The sequence below is a fragment of the Rhynchophorus ferrugineus genome, unplaced genomic scaffold, assembly GCF_030347505.1.
Source record: "Rhynchophorus ferrugineus isolate W39M unplaced genomic scaffold, kcgeb_rfMv2 rfM8, whole genome shotgun sequence".
Lineage (NCBI taxonomy): Eukaryota > Metazoa > Arthropoda > Insecta > Coleoptera > Curculionidae > Rhynchophorus > Rhynchophorus ferrugineus.
Window position 1 is genome coordinate 28,443,391 of NW_027472587.1, and position 18,953 is coordinate 28,462,343.

An 18,953-nucleotide genomic window follows, 5' to 3' on the forward strand; every position below is an offset into this window, starting at 1 on the left:
ACTATTTATATTTCGGGAATAGGAAAAAAAGAAATAGTTAAGCTGCGAATATATTTTGTTTCGTTTTTTGTTTTTCAAAGTACTCGCCACGATGATCGATACCCTTTTGCATATGCTTAAACCAATTTTCATAGCATTTATTCCATTCCGAATCATATCTTCTGGTATCTTCAAAACATGATTTTTAAACGCTTCAATAGCTTCTTCGGACGACGAAAATCGTTGACCACGCAGTTTATTCATGGAAAAAGAAGTCATTGGGTGCCACGTCAGGGATCTACGGCGGATGATCCATCAATTCGATGTTTTGTGTGCTCAAACAGTCTCTTGTTTGAGCCGATGATTTCTGACAACAAATGGTTGTGTACCAATTTACTGTTCTACGATCCTCTAGAGGCACCATTGCAATATGAGCAGTTTTCCCGAAGAAACAGGCCACCATTTTCTTTGAAGTGCTTCGTGCGCGTACAACTTTTGTTGGATTTGGTTCATCTTGGAACGAATATATCCATGATTCGTCACCTGTCACGATTTTATAAACGTCTTTCGAAGCACCGCGATTGAATTTCTTAAGCATTTCTTTGCACCAATCGACACGAGCTGTTTTTTTGAGCGATAGTCAAATTGTGTAGGATCCAACATAACTTTCGCACAGCTAAGTGTTCATGTAAAATCGCGTATATACAAGGAATGCCTCAAGCTCACAATAGGTGACATGAAGATCTTGCTTAATCATTTCGCACACAGAATCGATGTTTTCTGGCACAACAGCCGATTTTGGACGACCTACACGAAACTCGTGGGACAGCGAACTACAACCACGATTAAGTCACTACACCAGTGATACACGGCGGTTTTTGATGGAGCTTCATCGCCAAAAGTCAAATTAATGTGATTTATGCACTCTTGTTGTGATAATCCACGTCGAAAATCGTAAAAAATCATCACACGAAAATGTTCACGATTCAGTTCCATTTTTTGCTGAGGCGAAACTTTTAATTAAATATAAAATAAACAAATATCGTCCGTGCGACAAAATGTTCTGAGTACGTATATCATCAAAAATGTCAAACTTTACGATGGAACCATCAGATGGACACACATGACAACAGTGTTGCCAATTCCCGAAATATAAATAGTGACCCTCGTATACTATAATACTTATAACAAGCTTACTATCGCGATATGATAATCTAATTTTCTGTATCTAATTGCAAGATTCATTACATGTCACACAGCACGAGAAGCAACACAATTACTACACAGGTAATTTCCTTGTTATTTAATTTTTCGTTTTGGTGAATTAGCCGCTCAGATATGCCATTAAACAGCGTTGGACTTTTTCCCTGGTGTTCTTTGAAGCCTTAAAACAAGAAATTGAGAGAGAAATTTCGCGCAAATTTATATTTTTACATTTCGAATTATTTTTTATTACCCACTCTAAATTAATTATTTTGTTATATGTTGCAATTCATTTAATGACATATTTACATATAATAAAAAGTACTAATAACTAAGCCCTTTCTTTATTTACACGTTTGAATTTATTATGAGAAGCTTAACCTTATTTGTTATAAATTATTAATTAATTTAAATATTCAAATGAAGTAATAATAGGATGTGTTTGTATGTTTATTTTATAATAAACTTATCCGCAATATAAATGTATTTATAACATTGCTACCTAACAGGTCAATTGAAAAGTCCCCGGCCTACCATAGTAAAACACATTTTTTTGGCAAAATTATAGCGACCCTCCAACTTTTCGATACCATTTTTGTAGTACGACTTGTCCTTTGCTTCAAAATAAGCCTCAGTTTCGGCGATCACCTCTTCATTCGATAAAAATTTGTCCATCTTTCTGGAAGTTTTTTGGTGAAAGTATCGAAAAATTCGTGATGTGTGAAATGTGCGTACGACTCCTCTACCTCGTCGTCAGTGTTGAATCTTTGACCTCCGAGGGCTTTTTTTCAATGGTCCAAGCATACGATAGTTGTAGCGTGATAAATCCGGCCTGTAGGATGGGTGTTCCTGTATCTCCCACCCTAATTCCGATATTGGATCGAGTGTAAGACGCGCGGTATGAGAGGTCGCGTTATCCTGGAGTACAATCGCACTTCGTGCTGGAATGCTCCATCATTTCGAGTGATAAGCGGGTTTCACGTGTATTTTCAGAAAGTTAGGGTAGTATGCAGTATTAATGGTACGTTGGGTGCGCAGGAAATCGACATACAGCACGCCCCGCCGGTTCTGGAACACCGTACACAGAACCTTACCCGCGGACCTGGTTGTCTTCGCTCTGATTGGCACCCCATTCATCGTCATTCTTCCTCCACTCTTTAGACGACATCTTGGTTTCGGGAGTGTAATAGTGTACCCGTTCTCGTCTGTAGTAAATATTAAAAACCGTCCTCCTACGCCTAGTATCGCGTCAGCAAACGGCGACAAACTTTCAATCGCGTAAATTTTTGCCCGAAGATCAACAGTTTAGGAACCCATCGCGCCGTTATTTTTCAATATTGAAGGTGTTCGTGGATGATACAGACTCTACACTACGAATACTGATGCCGAGTTCAGTCGAAATATCTCTAACATTCATACTACGGTCCTCCAGAATGAGGTGGTCTGGTGTGATTCTGGTTCGCGGTCGACGATCATGCTCATTCTCGACGATTTCGCGGCCATTCTTGAATGCTTTAGCCCATTTAAACACGGCGCCCATACTCACTACCGAACTGATTTCGCAAACGCAGAAAAATTTCCGTCTTTTTAACGCCTTCTCATACTAAAAAAACAAATGACAATACGTTCACTCATGGTCGTAGCGCGCGCGTGAAACATGCACTGCCGACGAAAACTACGCCACACTTTACGTAAGAGACCCAGCTATCACATACTCAAGCCACGACCTTCAAAACATACATGCGCCATCTATAGCGTTTGCCTCCATCATGTTTGAACCACCCTCGTATATGTATACTTACCAAGTATTATAAGATATATTATTCCAATTTATTTTTTCTCCTTTTTACCAACAAGGGTTTATCTGGACTGGACCTACAGTTTAACGTGGGCTCCAAACCACGGTCCTCGCCATTGAGCCTACCGACTGGTTAGTGACCAACTTAGAGATCATCCTAGAACACATCCGGTCTTACCCATTCTGTATACTAGTGTGACTGGCATGACTGGTATGATTATTCCTTGTTGGATTTTCCACTTTTCTCAATAAAGACCTTTACAATTACAATCACAAAATTAAAGCACATCCATGCCCCAACAGGATTCGAACCCGCAACTATCGCAACAATAGGAAAACCGTCCTGTCGCCTTGGCCACTGCGCCAACGAAACAGGCCAACAATATATCTATATATATATACACAATAATTGCTCGTTTAATAATATACATACGAACAAGAACCAATACAAGCAACGTATAAAACCGATATCTTAGTTTCCGATATAGAGCACAATAACGGTTAAATTTAGAACATTGGTGGTGGTAAAAATATGACGACGCCAGCAGCGGTTAAGATTTCGCCGAGGGCCTCTTAAGCCCCGCGGTGGTAGTGCCCCGTAAAACGATACCAGAAGCCGTAGAGTATTTCCACTTGAGCACAAATCGAGCTCAGCAGATTGAGTCAAGAAACCGCAAAACTGAACGTAACATGTGCCTTCGCTTATGACATTTTGTACGTTACTTGTATCGATTTTTATTTACCTACCGGGTATTCGAAAAGAAGAAAACTCACAAGCTTAGCCCCACGTTATTTGGTCGAAGACTTATATTACTAAATATTTAACACTGAAAACTTGTTTTATTTGATACTACGTGGTGTTACGAGAGTAAGGTTTATTTTTATTAATCTCTTAGAACTATAATCTACCCGTGGGTAATAAGTATTTTTTTATGATTTCCATTATACAAAATAACTATACTGACATGTAGGAGATCGCTTCAGTAAGGTGATCTGCTGTACATATTAAATACTATTCTAACTTATTCCATCTCATTCTATGTGTGTATTAATCAGTTCGCATGATAGTATGCGTTTGAGCTTACGCACTTCATTACCATCGTGCAGATTTAACTGTTTGGCGAGTGTATTGGGATGCACTAACAGTCTTTCAGAGTACTTTACACTAACACTTTGAATCACATTCGTTATGATTTCCAACGGGATATCTCGGTGAACTAGTTTGTTGGAAACGTAATGTGGGGCATTGACGAAGGCTCGCAATACTTTATTCTGGAACCTCTGAAGTATAGCTATGTCAGCTTTGCTAGTAGTACCCCACAGTTCAATACCATAGATTCAAATGGGCCTAAGTATTGACTTATACAGCAAAACCTTGTTATCTAAGGATAATGTAGATTTACGCCCTTTCGGCCAATAGATTTGGTTTAGTTTAAGCCCAAACGGTTTGCATATATGTCACATCGGTAGATTTTGTCTCATTTGCTTTAATACGATAATAATATGTTTTCAACTACAACTCGACTTTGTTTAGATGAAGTTGGAGGTTTCTTGTGGCTGATATTGGATCCTCGTGTGATGATAAGACGCTGTATCGTCAGCATATGTTGCAAGAATAGTTTTTCTTAAGGTCGGTGGTTCACCTGTATACAATATATATAACAATGGACCAAGGATACTGACCTGCGGAACACCTGAATATATTGGATGATGAGAGTAAGGTAAAAAAATACTTTATTTTTCCATTTTTGTATTTCCTATATACAACTGTTCTTCCTGCTACAAAAATCACTACGGTAACAAATACAGATGATACCTCAGTCTTAATAGCACACTTAGTAATCTCTCTTGACTTGGAAATGACCCGGAAACGAAAGTCCAGAAATCTTTGAAAATATCATGACCCTCTCATCTTCTTCATCGGATTCGAGGAGATTTCTAGAATACCAAAAATCTAAAACACGCTGACTTGACATGAGCTTTCCAGCTATATATTTTTATGCTATCTACTTCTACTTCCAAACTCCCAACTATAACCTCTACTGTGAACAATCCCCGACCGTTTCGACCAAACAATCGATCAGGAGCGGTCAACTTTGGCCACTAGAACAGGAATTGTGTTACTCCAAGATATCAGCATGTCCAACGCACCGATAGTGACTCATCAGGAGCTCCGGCAGCTTGGTTAGAAGGTTCTTATGTCAGAAGTTTGTATAGTTCGGAGTTGACAACAAGCGATTACCACCTATTCCTATCCATGACGGAACATTTTGCTGGTGAAAATTTCGCCTCGATAAATTCCCACGGAAGTCCATTGAGAATTACTTAGTCTCTAATAAAATAAGTTAGTGGCCGGCTTGGTTGGCGCAGTGGTAAAGGAGACAGGATGGTCCATCTACTGTTGCGATAATCGCAGGATCCAATCCTGCTGGGACATTTATGGAATTTGTTTGTGATTGTTTAATATTTGTGATTGTTCTAGGCAAGAGTGCAAAATCCGACAAGGAAAATGGTCCCAGTCACGCCAGTAATCAGGCTGGGTAAGACAATATATCTTCTGGGATGATTTCCATGTTGGTCACTGGCCAGTCTGTAGGCTTAATGCCGAGGACCTTGGTCCGGAGCTCACGTTAGACAGTAGGTCCAGTCCAGATAAACTTTCGTTGATAAAAAGGAGACTAAAATATACAAAAAGAAAATTACTGACACTTATCAGTATTGTTACCATTTAATACACTTGACCACACGACTACACAAGATCTCACGGTTTGGTCCTCTTGAGTATGCATCCTAATTTAGTGTTATCTAAGAGTTGTATGTAGCACTTCTTTTTTTTACATGAGACTGGAGTCTTTCCTCTTTTATTTCTTATTTTTTCCTCCGACAGTTGAAATTTGAAGAATTCGGTGTATATAATTGTTCCTATAGTATCTGACTACATCCACAATCTTCTCAAGACCTTTTTCTGAAATACTTGTATTATGTTAATAGAATGCGGTACAAAAGTTCAGCTACCATTTTGATTGCCTATAACTTTGCCCAGAGAAAAGATAAGTAAATTTGGTTTTCATAGAGAGTTTATTTGGTCGTATTTTTTTCGTTATGATTGAAAAATTATATCGGATAAATGGTGACTGCTATTCGCTATGCAACTTTCGGCTCTTTTTAAGGCATTTTTCATGGCATCCTGCAACATCTGAGGCTGAATTTCTTCAATTTCATGACGAATATTATTTTAGAGATTTTCAACCATTTAGGGTTTATTCACCTAAATTTTTGATTTCAAATAACCTTATAAGAAGTCTAGTGCTGTTAAATCTGCAGATCTGACCGGCCATGCTAAATCGCCACTTAGTCTTCACCACGCGAAATTAGTCTTCATGGAAAAACGTCATTCAATAATTGAATTGTTGAACGAGCTGTGTGTGCTGTGGCCCCAAGACAATTTCGAATCATGTCTTGGTACCGTTCAGCAGTAACAGTAACTACAACACATTGGTCATTTTCAAAAAAATACGGACCAAGGATATTTCCAGCATGAATACCTCACCATACAGTTGTTTTTAGTAGATGCAATGATGTTTCATACATTAATTGAGGATTCTGTGTTCCCCAAAACCGACTGTTCTGTTTATTGGCGTGGTCACTGAGAAGAAAATCGGCTTAGGATTGCATTACTGTACTCAACTGGTTGCTCTGGATCTCTCGCTAGCAATTTTCGGACTAATTAAATTTTGTTAAATTATTTAAATTTAACAACATTTTCAAATCAGTTTTCAAAATTTGCCTTAAACTGATTGTAGAAATGTGTAACTGGGAACCACGTCGCCGAATTGATGTTTCTGGAGACTCTGCAACACTATTTTGCACCACCAGAGCCACATTTTCAACGTTACGAGACGTCCGTCGTCCGAGGCCTGTCTGCTGCCGTACTGTACCGTCGAAAATTCACATGTAAACGATAAATTATGGTTTTGTGAGGCACTGGACGATTAGAATATTTTAGACGCAATTTTCGCTGAGTGGCAATAATTGAACGATTATTTTCAATAAATATTGTCACTATTTCTGCTCGTTCTTGTGGCGTATATTTATCTATAATAAAATATGGACGTCTACGCAACACAATGGTTAAAGCGAAACTGAGCTAAACTTAAATGGTCGCGGTAGTTTTGCCGCACCTGTTATTACTTCTTTTAGATCATCCCCATAACAGAATTCCATAGGTCCATATAGGTTTCAATATTTGATTGTGCAATACTAACTTATTATGTATAGATAGTTTAGATTTGCTTCTAAATAATCAACACTTTTGTATTTTAATTTTTTTGAGATGCTACTTCCAACGAAGTTTTATATCAAGATTAATTCGAAGGTACTTAGAGTTATACTTAGATCTGTATAATATTGCATTTGTTGGTACATGAATAGTTTGGTTGTAGATGAACTTGTAGGAATGTTCGTCGGGTCGGTCGGTCGGTCGAAATGTGTGGCTGCCGCTGCGATTATTTATCAGAACACTCACTACTATTTTTGGAAGGAATTTGCACGGGAACTAAAAACACTGGTTGAATCAAAGTTGTTTATTTTAACTTACGATTGATACATGTGGTCGATGGGAGAATGGACAGGATATTAGGTTAAGGTGAAGGAAGTACGGTAGCGCTGTGGAAGTGGTACTGTTACAGGGGGACGGTGATAAGAAAAGAGAGCGAGACGTCGTCGTGATGGCCTTTTATACTCCAGAACTGCATGGTACCAATCCACCGGCGTTGCCAACCTTTGTAGTTGTTGATGGTGAATTGGTGGTGGCCTAAAGGGTCGTGGCGGTCGCCACAAACTCATTATATACTGATTTTTTTTCGTTGACTTTTATTCTTTTATTCTTCTTTATGTCTGAATCCACATATTTATATTATTAATTGCGTGTTGCGGTTTTCTGGTTACTTCATGGCTATTGTCTTTAATAGTAAGTATCGGAGTGTTGTCATCAAATAGTTATAGTAACATTTTTTATTATAGTATATTACATGTATAGAGTAGATGGACCTGCTTTTGTTTTTTTCACGGTTGAGTAAGCTTCTTATTCTTCTTTAACTTTAAATGTCCTAGCTGAGATGTAGGAGTATAAGAGTTCAGTATATTACTTCGGTAATATTTTATGGAGTTTATACATAGTCCTTTATGCCGGAAGAAAAAATTAATGCTTTTTAATACACTTATTACGATAATAATATAACAGGTGATATATTTAGGGTTTAATATTAATGTCTCTATCAGATCGTAATCATGTAGACCGCATGCCGAGAAAACCCGGCAATCTCTCAGCCCCCCCCCGCTGTCACCCGCTCGATTAACCGAACTGTCATTAATAATGGTGACCAACCCGTACTTGGATGGCGGCGAATCCAAATTAAGAAGCCGGTATTTAATTAAGGAACGGCATTATTTGAGGAATCCAAAAATATCGGAAAAGGGTCGACAGAAATAACTTTGGCTTTTGTTCCGAATTAAGGAAAAAATGGGCGTCTTATCCATCACGCCCCCGCCCCCTTCGGTTTGAATCGTAATGAATAGGGTGGCAAGCGGAGTTTAAAGAGCTTGTATTTCGGAAGGATTATCCGGGCGTTGCTTTACTTTTATTACAGAACATTGATGCGCATTATTTCTTTTCAATGAAAACGAAAGTATGGGGAAATTATCACTTGAAAGACGCACGTAAAGTTGTAAGCTGAACAAATAGGTCTTAAGGGATTTACAAAAATATTGATTTATAATAATAATATATTATAGAAAGAGTATTAAAAATATTAGTCCTTTCCGTTTCCTAACCATCATTTCCTCTTTCTTTTTGAATTTTTGCGGGCTTCGATTTTATTTGGATTCTTTATCTTAACAGGTCAATTGAAAAGACCCCGGCCTACCATATTAGAACGCATTTTTTACCAAAATTAGTTTTTTATATAACATAATTCCCTCCAAGGGTAATTAAGTGACCCTCCAACTTTTCGATACCATTTTTGTAGTACGATTTGTCCTTTGTTTCAAAATAGACTTCAGTTTTGGCGATCACCTCTTCATTCGACGAACATTTCTTCTCAGCGAGCATTCTTTTGAGATCTGAGAATACGGTGGATGAGGAAGCAATTCGAAGCCCTGTTCATGGATTTTTGCCATCATTTTCATTGACTTGTGACACGGTGCATTGTCTTGGTGAAACAGCACATTTTTTTTCTTCAAATGCGGCCGTTTTTGGCCGATTTCATCACTCAAACGGCCCAATAACGCTATATAATAGTCGCTTTCGATGATCCTTCCTTTTTCAAGGTAGTCAATGAAAATTATTCCATGCGCATCCCAAAATACATACGCCATAACCTTGCTAGCCGACTGTTGCGTTTCCCCACTCTTTGGAGCGGGTTCATCGTGTGCAGTCCACTCGAATGACTGTGGATTGGACTTCGGAGTGAAATGTTTTGTTGTTTCATGAATGTTTCATCCATTGTCACATATCGACGCAAAAACTCGTGTTTATTACGCTTGATCATCTTCAAATACTGCTCCTAATCATCAACTCGTCTAATAAAAAAAACTAATTTTGCCAAATATGTTTTACTCTGGTAGGCCGGGGACTTTTCAATTAACCTGTTAGTTTTTAATATGAATATCTTGAATATGACATTTTCAGTTCGTAATGGATTTTTTAAAGATATTTAGTGTACTTTAGCTATTTAAATGAGATCGGTACCGTAAAAGCCGAAACATAAAGAACAAAGCCTTCTCATATTCATTAATATCACCAAATATACGTGTATGGATTTAGTTTAACTTTGAATGTCCTAGTTACGTGATAGCTTTTTTCGCAAAGCCTTAGTAGGCTTTTTCTGCATTAAACATTCAAATTGTGTTGTACGAGGGTTGTTTTTTATATTTCGGGATTTGAAATCAAACGCGGTTACTGAACACCAAAAACAATTCTTTGTTTAAATTTGTTCACATTTTTTTCTATTCTATATATATGAACTATTTTCGACCTATATTACGATACTGTATGTCTCCAGGATATATAGCATTAACATTTACAAATATCAAGAAATTTAGCTGTTTTCGCCATTTACCTTTGATATAGGGGAATGAAAACAAGGCACTTATTTTCAAATCAGATTTTAAACAGCAAATTAACCAACAAATTAACGTTTTGAATATTAAATAAACTAATTTTTTAAATCTAGTTTTTTTTAATATATTCTCCCTTTTACCAACAAGGATTTATCTGCACTAGACCTAAAGTTTAACGTGGGCTCCAAACTATGGTCCTCGGCATTAAGCCTACCGATTGGCGAGTGAACTTTAGAAATCATCCCAGAAGACATCCGGTCTTACCCAGCCTGGTTACTGGCGTAACTGCGATCATTTTACTTGTCGAATTTTACACTGTTGCCTAGAACAATCTCAAATATTAAATAATCACAAACATAAATTTACGACCATGACCTAGCAGGATTGGAACCCGCGGCTATTGCAACAGTAGGAGGACCGTCTCATCGCCTTTACCAGTGCGCCACCAAGCCGGCTAACTATAATTTAAATTTTTCATACTGTCTTTATTTATTGAATTTTAATTTGTAATAACTTTAAAATGGTACGTGTTTAAAAAATCCGTTTAAGTTTGTGTGTTCACCAAGTACAATCTGAGAAAAAGGCTGTTTTATTTAATATTATAGAACAAAGAAAAAATATCACAGAGTGAAATTAGTCCTCTATAAGCCGATTAATATATAGATATAAAATTCATATAAAAACAAAATAAACAGAATAACTTATTTAAATTTTTGTCATGTAAAAGATGACCATTATTACCCCACACAGTTTACGTCTCTTATGTCTAAATGTACAATTGTGTTCATTTAAACTAATTTCAGCTGTGTATCCGTTTAAATAAAAGAAGTTAATTCAACAGAACTCTTTCCGTGGACGTTTCAGCAAAGCACATAAACAAAACATTATGAAAATACCAGCACGGAAGAGTGATGAGGGTAAATAAAACCCCAATTGACGAAACGCTAGGATATAGGGGTGGATGACTGAGTCGTATACCATCTCAATAAAACATGAGTTTCTTTGAAGCTGTTTATTGATCTGTGCACAATATGTTATCCATCTTTGTTAAAATTATATAGTAGTAAAATTAAGTGTTATGCAGATAGAAGTTAACAAAAATGAGCCTAGATACCTCGAAAAAGTATCTAGATATCTTAAAAATCCATTAATTTGTTTAGTTTACTTCAGTGTATCATAATAATTACAAGAAGTCAATTGAAAGTCCCCGGCCTACCATAGTAAAACAAATTTTTTTAGCAAAATTAGTTTTTTTTATTCAACATAATTCCCTTCAAGGGTGATACACTGGTTATGGCGACCATCCAACTTTTCGATACTATTTTTGTAGTACGATTTGTCCTTTGCTTCAAAATAGGCCTCAGTTTCGGCGGTCACCTCTTCATTCGACGAAATTTTTGCCAGCGAGCATTCTTTTGAGATTTGAGAACAGGAAATAGTCGCTGGAAACCAGATTTGGAGAATACGGTGGAGGAGGAAGCAATTCGAAGCCAAATTCATGGATTTTTGCCATCGTCTTCTCTGACTTGTAACACGGTGCAGTGTCTTGTTGAAGCAGCACTTTCTTTTTCTTCAAACGCGGCCGTCCGGGCTCGTCCACTTTGCACATTTGGGTATGCTTTCTCATACCCAAATATTCGTGAATGATATGATGTATACGTTCAGTAGATATCTTTAGGGTGTCTGCTATTTCATTTAATTTCAATTTACGGTCTTCGGTGCTCATTTCACTACGTCTAAACATAGCATATCAATCCTTGATGGTTGATTTTCCTGGGACAGTGTCCGAAAACTCGGCATCAAGCCAAGTTTTTGCTTCAACTATATTTTTCCCTTCCAAAAAGGTATATTTTATCAACACGCCAAATACCTTTTTATCCATTTTTTTCACAATAACAAAAGTTGCTTCACTGAAAATGCTATAATTCACAAACTAATGACCCGACTGTTGTCAAATTTATACACGCATCTTTTGAGGGTTAGGGCTAACTAACTAGTAGCGCCATCTATGTGTCAGGCCGGGGACTTTTTAATTGACCTGTTATATACTTACAAATAGTCATTTAATCAAAAAAGCTCAGGTTTAAGTGGCCAATAGAAAAAATGAGCCATATATTCTGAAAGAAAATGACGAAATATTAACTTCTCCTGTTGTGAACAGTATAATACTATTTCATTACAAATCAGCAGTGATCTGCTAGCACTTTAACATTCCATTCTCTTTTATAACGCTCTGGAGTAATGACCACTAAATATTTGTATCGCGTCTTTAACCACCGCACCCTTTTTAAATACAATAATAATTTTATTTATCGTTAATAAGGGATATTTTATTACCAAATATCGAAAAGTGAAAGAAGTCAATCAAAAAAAGACCCAATAGTTTAAAAAAAATAAAGGCAGCCAAAATTATTTTTCTTTTTATCAATCAAAATGTTGTTAAACATAAAACCATATTACATATAAATCTATGTAAGTATAAATTCGGCATATTATTTTCAAGGTTGCAACAAGGGCGGCAGAGTCAGAACGTTAAAAGTCAGTTGAATGAAACTAGTGGGTCCGAAAATAATAACTGAAAGTACACGACTGAAACAGTCGATACTAAAAAGTAGTCAATTACTAAACAGTCGATAGTTCCCAACACTAATAAATACATTAGATTATTATGGAATGACTTCATAATTCCAACTCTCAAAATTTTTAACGTATCGATCAAACATACCGAATCTCGGCAATACATCAAGCAGCAAAACTAATAATAACCTATAAAAAATACAAATATTTAAAGGGACATCGATATCATCAAGACATATTAAATAAACAATGACTAATTACAGTTCCAGATATAAGCGCAAAAATCCTTGATGCACTCTACCCGATAATGATTTGCAACTATTGCTGCAAAGTTGCAGGTTCAAAAATTTCGCTATCTGGAAAAAACGCTGGTCCGACCGGATGCGGGGTCCCATTTCGATAAAGTTTTAATCCAATTGTGGCTGGCGATGGCTTCCCGAAAGCTGCTCTCGACCATATGGCTTGTCCGGCCAATTTAGAAATGCAACATCCGCCACTCTTACGCTAATTAAACTTATTATTCCGTTTTTCCATGACTTTATCGTCATAAATTCCAACAGGAGCGTCCGTTTCCGTGTTAAGCGCTGAAAATTGTCGGCGGGTTTCGTGTATTCCCGTCGGAATCCACTCTTCCAGTGACATTGCACATTTCTGATGGATCCTTCGAACGAACGACACTATTCCGAATTGTTAATTTGTGTTTTTTCATTAATTAAAACCTACTGAGTTGATAAACAAATATTCATTTTTACAAAATTATTTTATTATTTTTTATTATTAAGTTTATAATCAAAATAATTCTAGTCTATCTGTTAAAAAAATCTATTTTTGTTCATATTCGTAAAGCTCAAGAAGATTTTTCAACATTTAAATTATTTTCGAAGATATAACTATTTTCCATAAATATAGCCTTCTAAACCAGCTCGTATGTAGTATATATAATTAAATTATATATATATATATATATATATATATATATATATATATATATATATATATATAAATTACTTCATTCAAAGTTCATTAGTCTCGTCAATTTTGGTTTTATAATATTTGTGTAAGAGTGAAGATTTCTATTATGAGGAAATTGGTAGGAACAACCATTTTCTTTTTACTTTATTTCTTTATTTTCTGACTAAATATGTTTAATGGGCCCTTCATAAGTCTTCCGGAGGACATGCAATCGGTTGATGATTATGATTCCAGATACGGACAGTAGAATCACTACTATGGCAACACTTAAAAATACATACAGACGTCTCTACGAAGGCTCTGCATAAGGAAACAACTAGTCCCTCTACAGTAAAAAGGTTCTCCCGACAGATAATTGAAGAATACTATCCGAATAATCTTACCATCTACACAGATGGTTCAAAACGAGAAGACTGTGGGTTCCGCTTACACTTCTAGCCTACTTGAGAGACACTTTTGGGTTCCATCACTAAATAGCGTTTTCTCCGCGGAGCTACTGGCTATCCATATGGTCCTATCTGCTTTAGAAGAATCACTGATTAATGGTTCGATACTAATCTTATTTAGCATCCGAATTTATATCGACAAGGACAGTCCACCCTCTGGTCACATGCATTAGAGAGCTACACACAAAGTTGCAATATAGGGGAGCAAGAATCACATACCTCTGGGTCCCATAGGGGAATACTCGGTAATGAAAGAGTCGACCTCTTGGTAAGCGAGGCAGAGGAGCCAGCCAAATGAAATCAGCTATTTAGCAAAATAGATACCAAAACTTACACGAAGGCCATCTATAGGCAGTTAACTCAACTAGATTGGAACCTTCTCACAAAAAATAACAAATTATGGGAAATTAAGAGGATCTTTTGTCAATCCATTAATTAATAATGTGTAAATAAATAAATAAACATGTTTAATATTTTGCCACCATTGGTATTTCATACAAATTTATATGTAATGTACAAAGTAGCAGTGAAGTCACGTCATCTCAATTTTTGACGTCAAAACGTCGCAATTTTGCCGCAATTAACTTTGACATTTTACGCATTTTATTTTATTTTAGCTTTGGTATATACAACACTCTATTTTACACTCTTCAACAACACTCTCAACACTTTTTTATTCTATTTTTATTTTATTAAATAGTGAAACAAAATGTTTTAAAATATAATTTATTTTAACGTTATAGTACATCTAATACATATATTATCATTTGATTTCAATCATATATATATATATATATATATATATATATATATATATATATATATATATAATGTATACAAATAAATTCTCTTTGAAAAAAAAACCGAAATTAAATTTTCCCTACCCATTATTACCCTCTCTATACAGTTGATTGTGTTATCTAAAGATTTCTTTTTATTTATGTGTTTATTTACAATACAAGGAATTTATCTGAATGGGGTGTTTTCACTAAAGCAACAGAACACCAATGGAGGGTTTACGAAAACAAACAAGTGAAACATTATAAAAATATCAACACAACAGAGTCCTTATATTAAAAAACAAATAAAGCAACCCTTGATGAAAGCCTAAGATACAGGGGTTCGAGATATTTTGTGGTACTTAAACACATTTTCCTCGACTATCATTTATTTATTTAGTATTATTATTAATATTTTAACATTGTTTTATTGAAACAAGATTTATTAAATAAAATGACCAACAACATTTTCCTTTTAGTCAGACGGTTAGAACTATTTTTGCTTATATGTTTCTTATTTAATAAAGTATCTGGGATAGCTTTTTTCTGTTTAAGTTGTAATTAAAAATGTTTATAAATCATTATAGAAATGAAACTCAAAGTATATTAAATTGTTTATTTACTTCAAGATGTTTAAGAACTTACAAAAACAATTTAGAAACGCAAAAATAACTTGCCAATAGCTATACAATATGAAATACTTTTATTATGGAGCTAACTTTGAAATCGATTTAGAAAGTTGTTTGGAATCTCATACAGAAGTGATCAGCTGATAGGAAAAATGTCACGACACATATTATACGTGTACCATTAACAAAAATGCCATATTTCAATATTGATGACTGGCTAATGGACCAAATATGATCTTAACCCAAACCATTCAAGTAGAATTCGCTCAAATTAGTCAACTTTTCGTTTCGTCAACAGTTGGTTTACTCAAACCATTACAAATTTTAAACTGAACTGCTGATATTATCATTACAGCTATTATTTTTGAACACTATATGTAGTATGTTTATCTGTAGCCCTGTTTTATCTATTTCTAATATACAATTTAATTATTAATATTAAACGTACAAATGTTATTCCGTCTTTTGTAAAAAAACATTATTCTCGTTTTGTTTTTATTGGTTATTATTACATATTTTCTTAGTATCACATTCCATCTGTTTAAGGTTTTCTGTAGGTGGTCTGCTCTATCAAGTGTTTTTGTTGGATCATACGCAGAACCTCCTACCGACATTTCTATTTTTATTATTTTTATACACTATATGAAAAGACAAATTTACGATATAATTATTAATATTAAACGCAGAAATATTATTCTGGTTTTTTATAAATTAAAAAAAACCCTGTAGCTGTTTAAAAAATTATATATATATATATATATATATTCAAAAAAATTACGTAGCTGATCATATCGTAGAAATTGTCATGTGAAATTAGTGTAAAAGTGTTTTAGTCGGGTAATATTAAATGTTATTTATATCTAAATAAATTCTAGTAAATCAGCTCTAGCATAATCACCCTAATATAACGTTGATATAGTTCCAGTTCGACCTAGAGTAATGGTGATAGCGAATGAATAAAAACGAAGTATGTCATGGATATGATTATGATATTTTGTTTAATTACGCATTTATAACACAGATTTTTCCTTAACTTATCATTTTAGACATATACAGGTTCAATTTTGGTAGCAGTCAACCCTTACAAAGAGATAAATCTGTATAATCAGGTAAGTTATTTTTTCCTTATTTAAAAAATGTGGTATTAAATTGTTAAATTAAAATTACTAATAATCATACAAAGAGGGTGGTCTGGAAATATCTCCATGAAAATTCCAAGATACCTTTATCAAAAATTGTTCTTGTTTCTTTTTAATGCTATCATATGTCTATATTGCAGCTTATAAATATCAAATAACAATTGAAAAGCAAAAACTTACACTAGACAACTAACTTTACTAGCTCAAATATCCAACAAATTAAGTGTACTTAGTAAAAATTATAGTAATTTCACCACAAGGTTTTAATCATCACTTTTTAAAAAGCAAACATTATTTGTTCACTTATTATTTTTCATTTGATATGTAAATTTTTTTTATCTTAAATTTGGTTTGTATAAAAAAATGTGCTACAAAAAGAAGCTAGTACAATAGTCCACCAACTGGTTTTTATTTATTTTTCTTATTCATATCTTAAAGGCCACCTTTTTACGAACCAGAGTTAATCTGGACTGAATCTAATTAGATTAATTCTTGTCAGGCTAACATGTTAACGTCATATGTAACAATACCTTGCTATTTAAGCTAAAAAGGTCTTCGATAATAGCTAGTAAGCAGTGTAGAGACCATCCCAGAAGACACCCGGCCTTACCCAGCTTGGTTACCAGCGTGACTTTACACACTTGTCTAGAAACAGTTCCAGGAGACAATTACAATCATACATTTTACAACCATGTCCTGTAGGATTAGAACCTGCGATCGCAGCAGTAGGAATACTATGCATTAACCGTTGTTGATTTGTCTCTTTCTTTATTGAATTATACTAATTTGGCGGCCAAAATATTTAATTTTCCGTTGTAGAAGTAATGTATAATTTGTAAAAGATAAGATAATATAAAGGCTCCAGTGTTCAAGTGTACAAGAAACCGAAAATTTAAGATAAAATCACATATTGTAGCTGTAGATAATCTGAACAATCGAGAAAAAATCGATATATTCTAAAACGATATATATATAAAACCTGGAACAAAAACAATACTATATATATATATATATATATATATATATATATATATATATATGTGACGGAGCCTGGTTATGATCTGTAAAACAACAACTTTTATTTTACTTGAAAAACTATTTTATGTTATGGAAAGAAGAGGCGACTTGTATAACGACTCTACAAAACGACACTAAGGATTTAAATATTATTTAAATATTTGGATTATTTGCTACAGGAGAAAATTTAAAAATAGGGCTAAAATATTATTTATATTACAAGGTAAAATTAAAAAATACATTTTTAACAAAACGTTTCATTTACATACTAGTTTATATTAGTATAAACATATTCACAATACACTAAAAAAACTATCTAGTATGACAACTAATAACTTATTGTCTAATTATGCATTGTTATTGCTTTAAATATTATAAAATAACACCTAATTATTATTTACATTAATACATTGACTTTGCTCAGTATATTGTCCTCAACCATTTTAAAAATTATTGCCATTTGCTGACAATATCTGAATGATTTATAATTGAATAGCCGTTATATTTGATTATGAACATTGTTTTACAGTAAATTAAATTCCAATAAAAAAGTGTAGAGTTGGCTTAATTGGCGTAGCGGTAAAGGCGACAAGACAGTCCTCATACTATTGCGATAGTCGAAAGTTTGAATCCTGCTAAGGCGTGGTCGTAAATTTATGTTTGTGATTGTTTAACATTTGTGATTGTCCAAATTCCATGAGTGCAAATTCCGACAAGGAGTATGATGTCACGCCGGTAACCAGGTTGGGTAAGACCGGATGTTTTTTGGGATGATTTCTATGTTCGCCACTCGCTATCGGTAGGCACGTTAAACTGTAGGTCCAGTCCAGATCTTGCAATATTATACCACCAATACACCTTGCACACTTACCTAGTCTTTTTAGTATTATTGGCCTGATTCTTATCAATATGAAATTGAATGAACAGATTCGACTATTTCAAAAGCATCTGCGGAAAAACATGTTTTATAATTTTCACTTCTTCAAGTCTCAATTTACTTATTTTGAAAAAAATATATTGTGAGTACTTTTCGATAGGTCAAAGGAAATGAATGAGGAAGTCTGTCAATATACGTATATTATGTATTTCAATTCAAATTCAGTCTAAATATAAAAGACATGGCCTTCCCCATTTGAATGCATGGTCCGAAACCAGGACCCTATCAATCGTGTGATATAATATTTATAAAGTATAAAGAAATTTCCAAGGGGATTCATCCTCAGGTAGTCAAGCAACTCTTTGTTGTCCGAATCTGCCCGGAACATCGATTATATTGCCACATTATAAAATGTATG

The 18,953-nt window shown here is 34.7% G+C and overlaps 1 protein-coding gene across 2 annotated transcripts in view; it reads left to right on the forward strand.

Moving 5' to 3' along the window:
• The window catches only part of Myo81F (unconventional myosin 81F), a 132,680-nt gene that overhangs the window by 58,683 nt on the left and 55,044 nt on the right, over positions 1-18,953 (forward strand). For both annotated transcript variants that reach the window (XM_076411178.1, XM_076411179.1), the window contains exon 3: positions 16,549-16,611. In XM_076411178.1, coding sequence (XP_076267293.1) covers positions 16,549-16,611 — 63 coding nt within the window. The remainder of the gene's footprint in view (positions 1-16,548; positions 16,612-18,953) is intronic.